Source organism: Tursiops truncatus, chromosome 16 (genome assembly GCF_011762595.2).
Source record: "Tursiops truncatus isolate mTurTru1 chromosome 16, mTurTru1.mat.Y, whole genome shotgun sequence".
NCBI classification, from domain to species: domain Eukaryota; kingdom Metazoa; phylum Chordata; class Mammalia; order Artiodactyla; family Delphinidae; genus Tursiops; species Tursiops truncatus.
In genome coordinates, this window is record NC_047049.1 from 1,088,704 (window position 1) to 1,106,800 (window position 18,097).

Below are 18,097 nucleotides of genomic sequence, written 5' to 3' on the forward strand. Positions count from 1 at the left end.
CAGAGGGGAGCCGGCCTTTGGTGAGATCCACCCCACAGGCAAGACCGGTCACAAGATGCGAACAAGCGGTCTGCCTGCTAGAAGCCATCGAAACGTCCTAAATCACAGACCAAAAGAGCTCAGCTGTCCTAGAATTAAGCACACGCTGCAGGCTTCTGTCTGAGGGTGCTCTGTGTACCCTGATTTGGAGGTTGCAGAGCCAGCCGTCGGGAGAAGAGCTGGACAGTCCTCCCCGACCCCAAGCCACACGGCCCCCAACCCACTGCACCCCAGCACCTGCCGTTTCCAAACTTGGGAGCCACAGTCAAGGAATCACACTAAAGGGACCGCTGGTCGCCGGTCTGCAGGCACCCCGACGGCCAGGGAAACTGAGGCCGTGAGAGGCATGGCCCTCGGGGTGGCACGGCTGGGTTGTCACGGACGGGGTTATTCCCAGACCCTGGGCTCCGGCTCCTTGTCCCGAGCAGACACGTCCCTGAAGCCTCTTTCTGTCCAAAAATGCCCCAACCTCAGACCTAGCGCGACACGGCATCCTGAGATACCTGTTCTGTCTTGGTGTGTGAGCTCCGACAACAGAGCAAGCCCCCAGATTCGTATTTGCCTTACCTTTTCCTCCAGTTCCTTTATTTGTCTCTTCTGAGCTTCTATTCTTTCTTCTAGTTCTTTAATTCTCTGCAATGTTAAAAGCAGGAAAATCCTCAATAATCAGAATATTTGGGACACCAAGTGGGCAAAAGCCTTCCAGGATTTTCACGCATGTTCTTGGTGGGCCAGTCGCCACAGGGCAGCTGCCATGCTGGCCCCGGCGAGGGGGCCTCGGGCTGCCCCCCCCGCCCCCCCCGCCGACTTTTAGGAGCCTCAGCTTCGGGAGGAGAGCCAGCGTGCCTGCCTCAGGTTCCGTTACGGACACAGCCTCCCTCGGTCTGCTCTTTGCAACAGCAAGAGAGAGGACAGCTTTCCCCTCGGCCACGCTCCCTGTGACGGGAATGACACCCTCCCACCTCCTACATCTCCAGGTCATAAACCATGATGCTAGAAGCCCAAGGAAATGGTAAGGGCCCAATTCACAGTCCTTCCAAAACGCTGTCACGGCAGTGAGAGGAGCAGCCAGAACGGTCACAAAGTCAGTCACGGGGAGGACTCTCCTGGCAAGGCCGACCTCAGGTTTGGAAACTCTAGTCTTCACTTTGGTGCACAATGCCGGGCAGATGGACATGTGTGTGCCCACGCCGGACCTGGATGCCTGGCCTGGAGCCTGGACGCAGCTGAGCTCTGATCAGAGCCCGTCTGATGGGAGTGAGGGGCTGAAGGCGGCAGTCCTCACACTGACCACCCCAGATCTGGCAGTGAGAGTCCTGGGAGCTGACCAAGGCTCTGGTCAGACCTTAGCCCTCTGACGTTCACAGTAAACCTGGATTCACTAGCGTATCTGAACACGGAACACAGCCACAAAGGCCACGCCAGCACACACAGTGGAGCTGAGGCATGTCTTACACACCAAGCCTGTCTAGTCTGCCAGGATCCCTCACCCCCAGTTAGAAATGAACTGGCCAGATTGGCCTGAGGGCCCCAAGTGCCTGTAGGCCAAGAGAAGGTCCCCCAGTCCCTAGCCCATGAGCCGCTGCTCCCCAGGTGACACCTTCACTGGGATCTTGCCACTGAGGGAGGAACCACGGAAGAGACCCAGAGTGGGAGGGACCCAGGAGGGGGGCTGTGCCACCCAGAGGCCTGGGTGGGATGGCCCAGGAGGCTGGTCTGGAGGGACAGGCAGTCCGGCAGGAGGGTCCCCCATGGGCACGGCCACTGGAGAGCATGGCCATCGGGGGGCACGGCCGGTGGAAGGCCCTGGCCTTGGGGGCACGATCATTGGAGGGCAGGGATATGGGGGCGTGGCCAGGGGGAGGGCATGACCTTTGGGCGTGGCCACAGGAGGGTATGACCTTTGGGGCGTGGCCACTGGGGGCATGACCTTCGGGGGGCGCAGCCACGGGAGGGTACTGTCATCGGAGGAGGTGTGGCCATCAGAGGGCCAGGCATGGGAAGCCCCGCTCCGCCCGGAGGTCCTGCGCCCGCGGCGCCCCCGCTGCGCACCTGCTGCGCCAGCTGCAGCAGCTCCATGCGCTCCCGCAGGATCTGGGCGTCCCGCTCGCGCAGCTCGCTCATGACCTGGCGCTTCCACTGCTCCACCGCCACCCTGAGCTTCTCGTGCTCCTCCTCCGGCAGCATTTCTGCCACTTTGGCCCCAGCTTCCTGCTGCAGGACGTCGTACAGCATGGCTTCCAGCTCCAGGATGTGCTGGGGGCGGGAGGGGACACGTCAGTCCTTGCCTCCTCCCCCGGGGACGGCCTGGGGGACTGGGGCACCCCGTTCTGGGGTCATGCCGCCGCCAGGCCAGCCCACAGAGGGGACTGCTTCCGCCTGGACCAGTTAAATGATGTTCTGGAGGCTGGAAGCAGTCCGGGAGTGATTATTTCAAGAGCATTCCCTTCCACGCGATGTTTAACGTGCAGTGAAACATTAGGGACATCGAGGTCAGCAGAGTTTGAGGCCAGAGTCGGATGAGGGCCAGAGGGGCAGTGGGCCGGGTGGGTGTCCCTTGAGGAAAGAACAACAAAGGCTTCTTCCTTTGCTCACAACCTTCGCCAAACCCTGGGCTTCCGAATCACTAAGGAGGAAGGAGGGCGGTGCTCACAGGGCTTGTCTGCAGTAGTGCCGAGGGGCCAGGCCATCAGCTCTGCGGTCCCCAGTGCTGCCTGTGGGGTGACTCGTGTCCGCAAAGAAACATCAAGCCCTGACCCCCAGCACCTGTGAATGTGGATCATGTGGAAACAGCAGATGCCACCCAGTGCAGGTGAGCTCAGACTGGATCGGGGGCCTCAGTCCACTGACTCGTGGCCTTGGAAGAAGAGGGCAACTTGGAGACAGTCACGGAAGATGCGGGGAAGCCATGTGACCACAGGGCAGAGATTGGGGTGACTCAGCCACAAGCCCGGGAACACCTGGGCCCCCAGGAGCTGGAAGAGGCAGGAGGGCCTCCCCTGGAGCTTCAGACGGATGTGGCCCCACCAGCACCTTGGTGTCAGGCTTCTGGCCTCCAGACTGTGAGACATACACCTGCCCCACCTCTCCTCCCCTTCTCTCTCCCTGTCTGTCTGTCTGTCTGCCTCCCTCCCTGCTGCCTGCACATGAGGCCCCACGTGTCCGGCCTCTGCCCGCCTCCCAGCCCCTCCCCTCCTCTGTCCCAAATGATAGCCCTAAGGGTGCCCACGCCCGTGGGTGCCTGTACCGGCTTAGGGCTTCACCTCCATGAAGCCCTTCAGTCCCGCCCCTTCCAGAAAGCAGGTGCTCGTTAGGCCTGGCTCACGGGTCAGGGCACTGAGGCAGGCTGATGACTGCCAGGCTGGACGACCTGCACAGGGCCCTGCTGGTGGCGAGCGGGGTTCAGACTCCAGGGGGGCTCCAGCCCAGGGCCCTCGCGTTGCCCCGCCAGGGCTCCGACGTGGAGAGCCGGCCATTCCGCTGGTCCCCAGACACACATGCTGTGTCACCCCTTTGCTGCCACCCAGCCGCCAAAACACAGACCTTGTTATAAATTCCTAGTGACTTAGCACTTCGATCTGGAGCACTTTGAAAGCTTGCTCCTCAGGAAATTTCACAATCTTTGAAAAAGCTATATTCTTCCCATCTTCCCATCAAAGATGTAACCTCTTCAGAAGTGAACGTTTCTCCTTCTTCAGGCAAAATGACTCTGGAAAGTCCTTTTGGCCGAGTAGACATTTTAGGAAATGGGGGGGACCTTTGTTCCTCGCTTATGTGTTATTGTTCCTGACGGCTACAAAATAAACTGTCCCCAGCTGTCACTGCCAGCTCACACAGCACATCGGCTGCCACTTCCTAGAGCAAAAGAACTTAGTGTGTTTAAGATACGCTCCAGCTTTAAAATAAAGGCAGCCGAGGGCTTCCCTGGTGGCGCAGTGGTTGAGAGTCCGCCTGCTGATGCAGGGGACGCGGGTTTGTGCCCCGGTCTGGGAAGATCCCACATGCCGCGGAGCGGCTGGGCCCGTGAGCCATGGCCGCTGAGCCTGCACGTCCCGAGCCTGTGCTCCGCAACGGGAGAGGCCACAACAGTGAGAGGCCCGCGTACCACACACACAAAAAAAATTAAAAAAATAAAGGCAGCTGAGTGTGGGGCTTAGAATTAGCATCACGATGGCTTCACCCCAAGACTGGCAGGAGATGGAGATGTTCTGACCTTCCCTGCATGCATGACCTTGAGCGACGGGCCACCGGATGCCGGCTCTGTGTGCACAGCCTCGCCCCAGCGTGCGTCCTCATCTGTGAATGGCCAGGCCTCTGCTCCCAGCTGCCCTAGACGGCCCTCAGCCACGCGGGGACCACCCTTCCCCTTCGAAACCCAGCTGTGGCTCCTGTGCTCACAGAGCAGGGAGGGTGTGAAACCCAGCAGGTTCCCACAGGCCTGTGTCCCCCGCCGCCAGGTCATCCCAAGGCGGTAGGTGCCTCCCTCCTGCACAGGGCTTTGTGAATGGCAGATAAAATGGCTAATTATCCAGCAGGAAGTGCAGGCCTAACTATGGAGTCAAGAAAACCAGGGAGGGAGAGCAAAACGTGCGGCCTTCCTGCCGGAATTGGAGGGAGGGGGCCCCCAAACAGTATCACGCGGGGAGCAGCCCTGACAGTCATCAGACCAGGAGCGGACCCAGCATCACCGGGGGCCCTGACAGCATCCCTCGGCCCTGTGTGCGGGAGCCCCCTCCACAGTCCCGGGGCGACGTTTCCTGCGGCGCGCGGGTGCGTGTGTGTTCGTGCGTCCGTGTGTCACAAAGCCATCTCCCTGATGTCATCTCCAGGACCCATCTTTTCGGTACTGATGTTGGGGTTAACCGCACACGGGGACGTCCCTTCAGGCTTCTCGGAGGGAAACGGTTTCCCATGGGGCAGGCACGCACAAAGGGCACGTGTGCACTGGTTGGTGCAGATGGACAGAAGCGGGGGTCCCGGGCGGGATGACGGACTGACTGACATTCAGCTGTGTTCACCTCATTTGTAAATGCATTGTTTCAATGAATTCTATTTCTCAGCTCATTTCAAATACCCACTTGACTTCTGCTCGTGTGTCTGCACTCCTGGGGCCAAGGGGTGCTGACGGAGCAGTAAGGCGTCCTCGGAGCTCGCCGGGCGAGGGGTGTCCGGCAGGAGAAATGCGAAGAGTGACCCCACGCTGGTCACACTGGGCGCAGGATCTTCCCAGTCAGGTCCGAGGCCACGTGGCCCCTGAGACACCATGCTGGCCGTGGGAACAACCTTCCCCGTTTCTACCCCAAATCCGCCGCCCCTGGGGGTTCCGGCAGCTATACTTCTCTTACCTTGTGAGCTTGGTCCAAGCACTGCTTTCTGTAGTCCAGCTCCTCGTCCAGGTAGCCCTTCTGTTTACTGAACAGCTCCTGAAACGCAAGAGGACCCGTGTCTGGGCCTGGCGCAGCCGACCTGGAGCGCGGGCCGCGGGCCCACGTGGCCAGGTGCACACCAACCTTCTCGCTCTCCAGGTCCACCATCTTCCGCTGCAGGGCCGACTCCGTCTCTTCGATCTGCTGGAGCCACTGGACACAAACGGAAGGCACTCAGGCGTCGAAGCCCAGCTCGCCGAGCCCCGGGGAGGCACCCTGGGGGCCTGGCCCTCCCTGCCCTTCCCAGTCTTCCTCCAGGAGGGGAGCTCAACCCTCGTGGGAGTCAGGGCTGGGCTGGCGTCATGGGCTCTGTGTGCCCGGCGTGCGGGCCAGGCCCGGGTGCCCCCGCGCAGCCCCGCCTCGTGTCCGGGGAGTCTGCCCCCCAGTGCCGGGAGAGGAGGGACGTTAGGCGGCCCGTTCTCCCGGGGTGCTGGCCCCTGAGCTCCCATTTGCTGGACACCCCTGCCCGCCCTGCTGGGGGCCGCTGGGAGGGGGCGCTGCCAGCAGGCCCGCGGGTACTGGCTGCGGGGGCGGGACCGGGCGCAGGCTGGCGGCCCGTGGGAGCAGAGAGGCTGGAGGGTGGGGAGCCCGGGAGGGCTGGGCGACCCCGGAGGAGGGTCCCGGCAGGTGAGACAGATGCTGCCGATTTACAGACCCACCATACCTCCCGGCCTCTGGGGGGAGGCGGAGGCAGAGTGGCCTTGGGGAGAGGTCTGGCTGAATCTGTCACTTGCAGACACGCGTGGCGGTGCCGGCTGACCTGTGCGTGTGCCAGACCTCCAAGGCAAACGGGATCCGTGGACCCCAACCCCACCTCCCGGTAGCCCTCCTCCCAGGGTGAGCGTCTTCTGTGCGCTGAGCCAGAAAGGGAGGCTTCGGGAAGCCTGGCCCCGTCCCGACAACGTCCACAGTCACTGTTACCTTTTCGGCCAAGGTCAGGACTGTCCTGGCTTGTATGACGACCACTTGCTCCTCATTGGTCAGATTCTGCACCCAAAAGCAGAATTCACGCATGGTCAGGGGAAGCGCCTTCTGGGTGGCCAGGCTGAGTGACGGGCGCTCGGTGGCGCTGATGGGACGGGCGCAGGGGAGCTGGGGTCACAGCTAAATGTCGCTTTCACTAAAAGGCCCTCCCGGGGGTCTTTGATCCTCTTTCCTCTTGGTCCTGCCAGCTCTGGGGTGACTCTCCGTCTTGCCCCCTCTGGTCCTCTCACTGCTGGTGACCACGTCTAAGGTAGCCAGTGAGGCAGCATGGGACAGTGGGTGACGGGACGAGCAGCCAGGCTTCCCGGGTCTCTGCTGGGTTTTTATTTAAAGCCAGCTCTCCGCACAGGCGGCCTGAATTATGACAGCACCACTTACGAACGTGAAGCAAAGATCAAACACTCATGGCTATGAAATGGTCCCCATCCCTGCCGTTTTGCCTTTTTTCTGCATGTTTTATTCAGGCCTCGCCCCAAAGGGCCCGCCCGGGTGGTCCTTCTGGGCAGGGTGGCTCTGGCTTTGGGGCCAGGGGGCGTCCTCAGAGGATGTGCCGTCTGCATCAGCACCAGGGTGGAGGCAGCTGGGCCGTGTCCCCACTGCTGGGCCCACCGTGGGGCAGCCAACAGGGGTCAGGGGAGCAGAGACAGGCAGGGAGGAGCCCCCTAGGGTCGCTGAGCTGAGGGCGGCCCCCCCACCCCAGAACCTCCCTGATTCAGGGCCACCCGCTCCGAAAGCCCTCCCGCCTGCTCCCTCTGCAGCGTGAGCTCCCCAGGGGCAGGGGTCTCTCACTACCCCCCACCCCGGCAGCAGTAGGCACAGGTGGGGGTCGGTGGCCAGCTGCTGGGACAGCGGCAGGCTCCGTCCTCAGGCACGCTGCAGCCCGACTCGGTGTGATGCCGGGGCCAGGCGCCCCTCATCCCTCTGGCTTCCGGGGACACCGCCAGGCTGTCCCCGCCCTCCTCCCGAGGCAGGGCTGGGCCTGATGGGCGGGATGGGGCGTGTGGGGGGCTGCGGGGGGCCTCCGGGTAACTGAGGGAAGCTGCCTCGCTGTGGCCAGGCCAGGCTGAAGGGCCCGCGATGTCCCGCTTGGTGGGCAGCCTGGCTGGGCTCCAGCTACTCCCTCCTGGAGGTGACCATGGCCTTGGCAATGTGCTGTCTCCTCCCCCCTCGCAGCCTTCCCTGGGTGACCTGTCCCCGCTGCGGCCCAGGTGCAGCAGCAGTGAGCAGATGGCCCACCAGGGAGGACAGGGGTCCATTCTGCCCCCTGCCGGCCCCTCTGCTCCACTCCAAGGACCCTGACTCCTGGGGAAACCGAGGCCCGGGCTCAGGTGCCCCGTGGCCAGCTGGGAGGCTGCAGCCTTCTGGGAAGCAGCCTGGAGACAGTGGCCACAGCTCCAGCGTGCCCTGGCTGAGAAGGGGAGGGGCCAGGCTATCCCTGTCATCTGCCTGAAGTGTGTCCACGTGCACACGACAGACCTAAGGGTCGCCCCCATGGTCCTTCAGAAGCTGTCGAGGGTCTCTAGAGGTCACCTGCACGTAAGACCGGCAGTGTGTCCTCTGCCCCCGCCTCCGAGGCCGTGTGACGGCTCCAGGGCCGTCACGTGCACTGGTGCTCTTGGGCTGGGAGGGGCCCCGAACAGATCTAGGCAGACCTGGGCTCGTCCTAGCTGGCCAGTACCGCAGCTCCGTGACCTGGGTGGGTGCCCTCTGGGGCTTCAGTCTCTCCAGCTGTGAACTGAAAGGTTCCCAGAGCCCATGATGGGGGCTGGTACTCAGGCTGAACCCCGGAGCACATCGTGACAACACCATCCCTGCTGCGGACCAGCACCTCTGCTACCTGCGGCCGAGGTGGAGCCAGGGGTCTGACTAGTGGCAGGGTTGGGGGTGGGCAATGCAGCCAGGAGAGCCTCCCTGCTGGGAGCTGCTTCCCCCCGCTCCCCGCCCTCACTGCTTCCCAAGTCAAGGGCAGGTGGGGAGAGGAGGGATTCCTGTCAGTACAGGGCCCTGAACACCTTGAAGCTGCTGGGAAGGACTGGCCCCAAGAATGTGCATGAGCGCCTGGGTTTTGGTATGCGTTGTGAGAAGCGTGTGTGTGTGTGTGTGTGTGTGTGTGTGTGTGTGTGTGTGTGTGTGTGTGTGTGTGTGTGTGTGTGTGTGTTTGCATGTGTTTTTCTCCTCCATCTACTGCACGGAGTGCACCAATTTGACTTAGCGCCTTGATCTTTCTTGAGAGCAGTTACCAGGATGTGAAGCCCAAGGTGCTTTAGGACCAGCTGTAGACTGTACACTTGTCAGGATACCTTGTGGCGGAAACGTTCTGGGGTGTGGCTTGGGGCCCTCTTCCAGCACAGTTGATCCCCCCCGCATTGGGCAGGGGCTCAACAAGTACAGGATGATGGACGGAGGGTGAATGGAGAATGGATGGACAGAGGATGGAGGATGGAGGGTGGCGTGAAGGGATGCAGTCACTCTGCCCATTCAGCAATTAGTGTTCTTTTGAGGAGTTTGCTGTAGAAATTGGAACTCTGCCCTCAGTGAGATTCGGGGATTATTTATATAGGCTCTGCCCCTCCTCCCAAACTAAGTAAAGGGGAAGCCCTGAGTCTGAGGTGTCTAAGGCACGCTAAGGACCCACAGCCCCCATCCCCACCAAGAATATGGAAGAGCTTAGAGACTGAGAGGGATTCCAGAAACTGAGAACACGGGGCCAGAAGCACCTCTGCTGGACGAGTCAAGTGTGAGAGCAGAGGCCCCGAACTCCCGTGTGGGAACAGTGTCAGAAAGAACGACATTTCTCCTAAACGCCAGAGGGCCCGTCCCAGGCAGCTCTGGCAGTGGGAGGGTGTGGGTTGCAGTAGGGCCACAGCGGGACTCACAGGGGCCCCTGGACCGTGCAGGGCGCTGGGCACGGGGAGGCATGCACAAGTCAGGAGAGCGACCTACACTTACGGCGTTGTCCCCCAGGAGGTCCAGCTTCTTCATCAGCTCCGAGACCAGGATGTCCTAGAGGAGGGGGACAGGCTGCTGGGAGGGAGCACCGGCCAGGCAGCGGCGGGGCTGAGGGGTGTGCGGGCAGGGGCGGGGCGTTACCATCACGCCTTCGGCCTCGCAGTACGCCTGCAGGGGGCTCTTCCCGTCCACGAAGTGGGTGTGGTGGAAGTTGATGGCCGGCGACTTCCTCTCCCTCTCCTAGACAGAGAGCGGAAGTCTGGGCACGGGCATCCCCTCCCTCCTGGAGGGCAGTGCTGGGCCGCCCGGGGACACGGTGAAGACACCAAGTCCACCCAACACGGTCAGCGTGGTCTCTGTGAAGACAAAGCCCCGGCTGCCACAGCAGAGGCCAATCCCTCCTCCTGCCCAGGACACGGCCCTGTGTGGACACTGATGGGGGCAGGGACCTCCCAGCCACCCACGGGGAGGCCCTTGGGAGCGGCCCCCGCCTGCTGAGGGGCCGACGAGCTGATCTGAGTCCCAGGGGACCGGGAGCGGTGTCCCGCACGGGCCTGACCTCAGTGACCCTGAGGACAGAGGACAGTGGCTGGAGGGGCCGCCACCGTCCTCACCCAGGACCACAGGCACGAACCCCGGGGCCACGGGGCGACACACACGGAGTGGCCACACAGCCCTCCTGCCCCTGGAGGCGGACGGGAGGACCCTGAGGGGCAGCTCCCTCTGGACTCGTGGGGGCCCCCTCCCCACACTGCAGGCGTGCGTGGACGCCGGGAAACCAGACGGGCGGAAATGCCGGCGCACAGACGCACCCAGCGAAGCTAGGTGGTGGCATCGTAGGAGAGGGTGGCCATGCCCGCCAGCCAGGGCCGCGAGGGGCCAGGAGCGAGGGAGGCTCCAGAGCTGCGTGCGGACACTCTGCTTCGTTTTGCGTCCGTCTCCCGAGCGACAGGGCTGGACTCGCAGCCCTTGATGGCACCAGCTCGGGCGACAGCGCTCTGACCCCACCCCGCCCCCGCACCTCTAGCTCCAGGATCCGGAACTCCAGCAGCTCGTTCTGGTCCTTCGCATCCTGGACCTCATGCTTTAACCGGGCCTCTTCTGTCTCCATTTGTTTAATCTGTAAAACAAAGGACGTGTGAGGCCCTGGAGTCGCACGTGAGGCCAGCTCTCAGCTTCCCCCGACGGCTGCTGGCGTCACGGGGACGGCCGCCTGGCCCAGGTCCTTGGCCCAGAGCCCTCACTCCGGCCTCAGTCCGCGGGGGGCCGCCCTGGTGAGACCAGGTGAGTCCCCTCCTGGGCTGAAACGGCAGCGGGTGGGCGGGGGACACAGGGCAGGTGCACTGGGCGGGAAGGGCCACCGCGGGCAGAGGCATAAACTGTCACCATGCTGCCCGCCCCTCACCGCGGCCAGGACAGCAGCCCTTGGAGCCCAGGCTGGCCCAGAGCCTCAGGAACACTGCTGTCCGAAGGCGGGGCTGTGTGCCGTGGCCGCCTGGCCCCCCTCCAGAACTGACGTGTGTGAGGCCCACGCCTCCCAAGGGGTAAGCACAGTGCAGCCCGTGGCACACGTCCTCCGTGGTCTCGTGTCCACCATGGGCACCGTCAACTCGGTCCGTCCCCCCGCTTTGAACTTGGGGGCCGAGGGGCCTGCTCTGTGGCTCGGAAGGGGTCCAGGTGGACCCAGGAGCACCAGTGCCCTCGGCGGCCGGGGCTTCGCACTGCCCTGTGTGTCCCTCTGCACGGCTGGGGCGGCTGGGATGCACCCACGGGCAGGAGTGTGACCCCGTGGGCACCGTGCCAGACGGACGCATAGGTTTTCAGGGCACATGTGAGTGTGCGAGCGCGAGGGGTTATGTGTGCACGTGGGTGTCACGTGTACAGGTGGCGAGCGCACGTGAGTGTTCAGGCGTGTGTGCTCGTGGACATTTGAGCGCCTGTGCTCACGTGTGCATGCAGGCGTTGGCGTGCACACGAGTGTTTAAAGGTGCACGTGCGTCTGCGTGCACACACGCTATTACGCGAGCACGTGAACACTTATATGTGCGCACGCGCGTTCACGTGTGTGCGTGCGCACTTAAGTATGCGGCCGTTCTGTGTACACACAGGCATTTAGGTGCACGAGAGTGTTTATGTGAGCCTGAGAGCATCACGGAAACAACTGTGTGCAGAGGGTCCACGACAAGCAGGTAGGTGTCGCTCAGCATTTAAGGTATGAATGGCACCCAAAGCACTGCCCCGTGTGGGCCTGATGGCTTCGGGTGGGGCAGGACCGGCCTCTGCCCATGGGCCTGGTTCGGTGCCCTCAGGCTCGCGAGCTGTGGCCGGCCTGGCTCTTTTCTAGAAGGGCTGTACCTGCCGTAGAAGGTGCTGCCCCCGCCCGCCCTCTGCCTGTGGACAAGGCCAGCTGCTGGTGGGGACGGGTCACCAAGAGCACCCTCACCAGGACAGGGTGACAAGGGGGCCGCCAGAGCGAGCTGTGAGGCCCCACTGGCCCTCCTGCCTCTGGACGTGCAGCCACTGCCCCCTCCCACCTCGTTCCACATGACTGGCTCCAGCCGTCCTGGGCCCATTCCTCTGGGGACGGCCATGAACTGCCCACAAAGGTTTTCTAACCGTCACCAACCACAGAACCCATCAGGCAAGGAAGCAAGAATCGAGAAGCCGCTATAGACACGGGGCTGGCGGGACCCCAGGTGCCTCCTTCCAGGCCGCCTGTCCCAGGAGGGGTGGGTCGGGGGGGCAGCCCCACGGGAGTGAGAAGCACAGAAGGCCTGGCTGGGGCTCTGCTGGGGAACCTCTGCCGTCTCCCCACCGCCCAGCACCGCGGGGACCCGCAAACCCCTGAGCGCAAGGGAATTCCTGCTCTTTTCGGGAAGCAGTCAGACTCCCAGACGCGGCCTGGCAGGGGCGCACCTTTTCCACGAGCTCTTGATTTCTCCGATACAGCATTTGCTTCTCTTCAATCCACTTCGTGTCCTTGGAATCAAAGTGGAGAAATAAATACACCGCACGGTGGAACCACGATCGAAGTCACAATTCAGCAGACAGGGGATGTGACGAAAAGACTCAACACCCAGCTGCCGAAGTAACCAGGGAGTGGTAGCTTCTGCCCCACAGCTGATGAAAACCCAGGGTTTCACCCGTTTCCTTGGAGGGTCCCGGATAGAAGTGGATGGCACCCAGGCTCGTGCAAGCCCAGGCCAGGCGCCCATGTGGACGTCGCATGTCTGGGGGACCCAGACACACAGCCAGCGGGAGCCAGGGGGCTCAGGCCGGTGGGGAGAGGGCAGGTGCCAGGGTGGGGGTCCCTCCCACTTCACACCTGGGGACTCGGGGCCCGAGGCAGGCTCTGAGCTCTGGTGGGGCCCGTGTGGACGCCCTCTGGGCTGCCCTGGGTCAGGCCTTGGGGGAGGCCTGGTGTCCTCGACCCCCGGTTCCAGCTCCATGCCCTGGAGGAACCTCCACCACCGGCATTTGGCCACAAAGTGAGGTGTCCAGACACTGAACTCGGGCCCAAATTTCTTCTCAGCAGAGTCCTCTGTGAAGTTCTTTTCAAGTTTGAAGGACTCGTTTCCGCAACGAAAGGACCGGCTTCCTCCCCTCCTCTTCTCGCTTCCCAGCCCCTCGGCTACTGCGCTTCTCGGGCGCAAGACGCTCGGCGGCGGCATCAGACGGGGTCCAGGAATGACGCCTCCGGGTCCGGGTCGTGGCGCTGTGCGCGCAGCTCCGGAGTGTGGCTCGCTCAGGCCGAGCGCAGCCCGGGGGCTCAGGGCCCGAGGAGGGGGGATGTGGGCCGGCCCTGTGTGACTCAGGTGCTTCAGCACTGGACTCGGGGCCTCACGCGCTCAGGCGAGGACGTGGCAATTTGGCCGGGCAGTGGCTCACGTCCTTGCCCTGTCCGTCTGTCCGGCCGTCTCCCCAGCAGTTAACACATCAGGCCCTCTGTGGGTCTGCACGGCGCTTGGCCTCTCCCACCCGGCCCCTCCCAGCCTCACTGGACGTCCTCCAGCCTGTCCTGGAGGCCCACCCGGGGCTGCAGCATGCAGCAGGGCAGGGGGAGGCTCAGGCCCCGTGGGACGGAGGCCCTCCCCTGGGATTTGAAGAGCCCAGTGCTGAGGGGGGCTGAGGGGAGTGACCGACAAAGCCCTGGGACCTGAAATGCAGGCCTTGAGCTAAGAGACGGCCAGGATCTCTGATGAAGCCCAGAGAGGCGTGTACGGACGGCCAGGATGACCCCTGCCTTGCCTGAGGCTTGCCGTGGAATCCCTTTATGTGCGCGTTCTTTCCGCTTTTAAATCTTTTACTGAGGTGTGATGCTTACGCAGTGAAGGGAGCTGTGGCGCCGATCTTCAGCGTGCAGATGAACAGTTCTCGCCGACAGGCACACCCACAGACCGCCACCGTCATCGCCGGGGCACTGCAGCCCGGGGACCAGGCCACCACCTCAGCCTCCCGGGGACCCAGGCCCCTGTGCTCACCTGCCCCTGCTCTGCCAGGGCCTTCTCCAGGTCTTCGATCCGCGTCTGCGCCCTCTGCACGTCCGCCTGTAGCTGCTCACGGGTCTGTAGGATGGGAGGAGACATACATCAAATTTTCTCTAAAAGCCAGACGCGCCCACTTGGACGGGACTTTAAGGGGACTGTCTGCCTTTTGGTTCAACCAGTGGAGAGCAGCCCCTTGGCAAGGACCGCTCTGGAGTAAAGGGGAGACGTGGAGGCTTAGCTGAAGCATGCGACCTCGCTGAGATGACGGCGGATGATCTAGATTCACTTGAAGGGATTATTAGGGAGAATCCTCGTTTACAGGATGAAGGAGGATTGAGCTGCTGGGTGCGGGCTGCAAGGGTCTGCTTTAGTCGTTGGACAATAATGACCAGGACACACGCAGAGGGGCTGCTGAGCGATGTACCAGGCACAGCCCCCGGGCACCTTCCCTCCCCTCCCCGCGCTCCGCCCGCCCTGGGCTCGCCTCCTTTTCCACACTTCGCTTTCACTTTCTTCCCCAGAGACCGACCTCCTTTAGAAGAGCAGCCCCCGGCGCCCTGCTGCGTGAAAGCCCACCACCCAGCCCCAGCTGGCTTCTAGGGCGTCTGAGCCCCCTTCCCTCGAGTTAATCTGCTCTCACAGGGTCCAGGCCGCAGGGCACTTTATCGTGATGGGTGCCCCGGCTGCCCTGGGAACAGCTTCCAGGGCAAACGGATGAGAGCGTTTGGGCCATCGGGACGCAGGGTGTGAGGGTGCCTCCACTCCACTCGGACCCCGCCCTGGCCCGGGCCCACCCGCGCCGAGCGACCGCCTCGGCTGCTTCCCAAACAGCCGCGTGGGGGTCGCCTGGGTGAGCGTCACCAGGCCCGACCGTGACGGCGGGAGAGAAGGGCCGGGCCTGGAAGGTGCGAGGGTCCCTGCCAAGGCGGGGGTCAAGCGGGGCAGCCCAGTGGGAGCCGGAACGTGGTGGCGTGGACGTCAGTTAGACCTTAACTTCTCGCTCTGCGTCCAGCGTCCCTCCGACCTGCTCCTGTAGCAGCGCATAGGCCCGCTGCAGGGCCTGGTACTCCATAGTCAGCTGCCGGAACCTCAGCTCCGTCTCCTCCTTGGCCAGGCCCTGGAGGGGCGCACGGAGACACAGCGTTAGCCGGGCCTCTACCGGGGACCCGAGAGGCAGGCCCTGAGCCCTGGGATGAAAGGCCGGGCCGGCTGATCCGAGGCCAGGGCTCGGCTGGGGCCCACCTGCCAGCCAGGCTGTCCTGAGCCGGGGACCCTGCATTCCTGACCAGGCTGCCCTGAGGCTCCGCTCTGCCGGCGCGTGTCGGGAAGGGACCTGGGCCTTGTGAAGGCTTAAAGCTGAGGTCTCACCTTCCAGGCTCCCTTCCAGCACAGTCACCCCTGCTGCCTCCCCCTGGCTGGGATGTCACTTGCTGCCCCAGGAAGAAGGCGGGGGCTGCTGGCCTTCAGAGGAGAACAAGCCACGTCCAGGAGGGACCAGACGGGAACCCTAACGGGCCCAAGCTCCCCCAGGCCCGTCCTCACGGGCGGCAGCTGTGCTACCCTGTCCTGGATCTCTAAGTGGGCTCGTGGTCATGAGGCCATCCGCCAGGACCTGCCAGGGGAGGTGCGACCTGCGGCCTCAGCGCCCGCTGTGCCTGGTCGGGGCCACGGACCACCGGCTCCCCCTCATGCCACACCCGCAGGGCTGGGCCAGTGTTCTGGAAGGAGGCGCGAGGAGGGTGGGACGCCTCGGCTGTGTTTATTCAGAGACAGAGCTTTGTCCTCTCACCTCCCCACCCTGAGGCACGACTGGGCTGCACCCGTGGCGTTGGTGCTGACCCCTGCTGGGCGGCCCAGACCCCCCACCCCCGTCACCCTGAGAAGGCAGGAGCTCTCCGCACTGCTCTGCAGAGGGGGCCCTGGCGCAATGACGGGGGTGAAGCGGACGGGGTGTGCGTGCGAAGGAAGGGGGGCAGCGACAGCTAGGCAGCCAGCAGTGGGAGTTGTTTCCCGCTGCACAAAATCGTGGGTTACTGAGGGTTACAGCCGGTGAGGGCCGCCTCCGGGGAGCAGCCTCCTGACCCCGACCCTGCCTGCCTCTGCGCCGCCCGCTGGGCCTGTCCAGAAGCTGCCGCGGGAGGGTACCTCCTCCAGGTCGTCGTCTGGGGTGCACGGGGTCTGGTCTGTCCTGTCCGTTTGATAAGAGATGGAAGAACCGTCAGATTCCAGGGAAGCCTCTTCGTCGTATCCAAAGAAGGTCTCCACGACAACCGGCTTCTGACCAAAAGGGACGGTGTTTTAATCCAAAGCCAGACCAGCTGCCTGGGCGCCCCCAAGCGCACTCGGGCCTCCATCCTGGACCAGCCGCGCCCCGCGCTGCTCGGGCCGCCCAACCTCGGGCCGAGGGGGCCACCATCCGGGCTGGCGGACAGCAGAGTGGGACACGGCCCTCCTAGCGGCCTTTCTAGGGGCCAGGCAAGCCCATATTTGTGCCTAAGGAGTCTCTAACAGCCTGTGTGGGGATCACCGTTGGTTGTTCCAAAACCAAACCAAAAAACACCCCCACACGTTTTGTAAAAAGCAGGACACAAGTTAGGTCCTTTGGGAATGTCCCCCAAACCTCCTTTAATGAAAATCTCAGGTTTATCAAAAAGGATTGTGCAGCAAAGAAACTATCCCAGGTCTTCAAATTCCCTAGGGGCGCAGGGGCGCCGGTCTGCCTGGGAGAGACCCAGGCGCTGCCGCCCGCGGCCCTGGCCCAGGCGGGGAGCGTGTCGCAGCTACCTTCTCCTCCTCATTACTGTGGTGAATTCGCATCTTCTCTTGGAAATGTAAAGGAAACAAGGTTGGGTTTTTAAATTTAAAACATAAAGAGAGGGCTTCCCTGGTGGCGCAGTGGTTAAGAATCCGCCTGCCAATGCAGGGGACACGGGTTCAAGCCCTGGTCCGGGAAGATCCCACATGCCACAGAGCAGCTAAGTCCGCGCGCCACAACTACTGAGCCTGTACTCTAGACCCCGTGAGCCATAACTACCAAGCCTGCGTGCCACAACTACTGAAACCCGTGCGCCTAGAGCCCGTGCTCCTCAACAAGAGAAACCACCGTAATGAGAAGCCCACGCACCGCAACGAAGAGTAGCCCCCACTCGCTGCAACTAGAGAAAACCCACATGCAGCAACAAAGACCCAACACAGCCGAAAATAAATGAATAAATAAATAAATTAAAAAAAAATATATATATAAGGGGAATACTTACTTTGGGTCCTGTTTTGGTTATTTCATAAGAACAATTTTTAGAAATAAGAAAACCATTTTCTTTTCATATCGAAAGGAAGAGGCTCATTCCTGTTAAGAGGCTTTTTAAAATACACGTTTCATGTACGCGTTTACCTTGGGGAGTTTTGCCATCTTCTTTCTTTGTTTCCGATATCTTAAAAGCTTATCACGCTCCTGCAAAAAACCAGTTGAGGAGATTTTTTTGAGTAGTTGAACAGCTCTGTCAGTTTTAAATACACAGGTTAATATTTCCGAGTCGTCATCTGGATGGACCGAGGGTGACCTTGAGGCTGGTCTACCGCCTGCATTATCACAAAGACACTGCAGTGAGGTCTGCTCAGGGCAGTTTGCTCTGAGGGTTTGGATGGACCACCTTTCCAGCTCGGGCTGGAATAGCAACGGCAGGTTTGGGTGTCTCTGAGCTCACGTCTGGAGCTTCCTCCGCGGTCTGGGGTTGGGGCCCTGCGGGGCAGGGGTTAGAGTGACACACGCATAAATGGAAATTCGAGAAGGACGGAGGGCCCAGCCCCTCTCCGCTCTCCCAGGGCAGATGTCCACAGGGTGGCACTCACACGGTGGAGGCAGACCTCGCTAACACGTGAGACCGGTGGCCCTGTTCTCTCCAGGGAGCTAGGCCGCATTTATGGGGCCATGAGGAAGCCAGCCAGGCCCAGACCGGGGTCCATGTGGGGGTGGAGAAACCCATGGCGGGGTGAGTGTCCCAGGGCTGGAGGGGGAGCCAGCTCTGGGTCAGGCGTTGCCAAAAGCCAACTGCGGTGTTGGCCGTTTCCCTGCGTGACCCTGCTGGGTGGGCGTTCTCAGTCCCACGGCAAAGCCTCTGGGCAAGCGGCACTGTGATCATGAAACCCACCCAGGGAGGGGGTGGATGCTCCTATCTGGGTGGGGAGGAGCCACTGGCACAGGAGGGCTCTGGG

General features: G+C 62.5%; 1 protein-coding gene across 18 annotated transcripts in view; it reads right to left on the reverse strand.

The window, feature by feature from the left end:
• JAKMIP3 (Janus kinase and microtubule interacting protein 3) overlaps positions 1-18,097 on the reverse strand; it is a 109,016-nt gene that overhangs the window by 19,699 nt on the left and 71,220 nt on the right. For 10 of the 18 annotated variants that reach the window (XM_033842544.2, XM_073793788.1, XM_033842545.2 and 7 more), the window contains 13 exons: positions 17,277-17,336; positions 16,031-16,162; positions 14,874-15,002; positions 13,880-13,963; positions 12,315-12,377; positions 10,420-10,518; positions 9,540-9,638; positions 9,393-9,452; positions 6,387-6,452; positions 5,550-5,618; positions 5,385-5,462; positions 2,092-2,295; positions 607-672 (listed from right to left, as the gene is read on the reverse strand). In XM_033842544.2, the coding sequence (XP_033698435.1) occupies positions 607-672; positions 2,092-2,295; positions 5,385-5,462; positions 5,550-5,618; positions 6,387-6,452; positions 9,393-9,452; positions 9,540-9,638; positions 10,420-10,518; positions 12,315-12,377; positions 13,880-13,963; positions 14,874-15,002; positions 16,031-16,162; positions 17,277-17,336 (1,209 nt within the window). The remainder of the gene's footprint in view (positions 1-606; positions 673-2,091; positions 2,296-5,384; positions 5,463-5,549; positions 5,619-6,386; positions 6,453-9,392; positions 9,453-9,539; positions 9,639-10,419; positions 10,519-12,314; positions 12,378-13,879; positions 13,964-14,873; positions 15,003-16,030; positions 16,163-17,276; positions 17,337-18,097) is intronic. The other 8 variants (XM_033842548.2, XM_073793790.1, XM_073793789.1 and 5 more) reach the window with 3 other exon arrangements.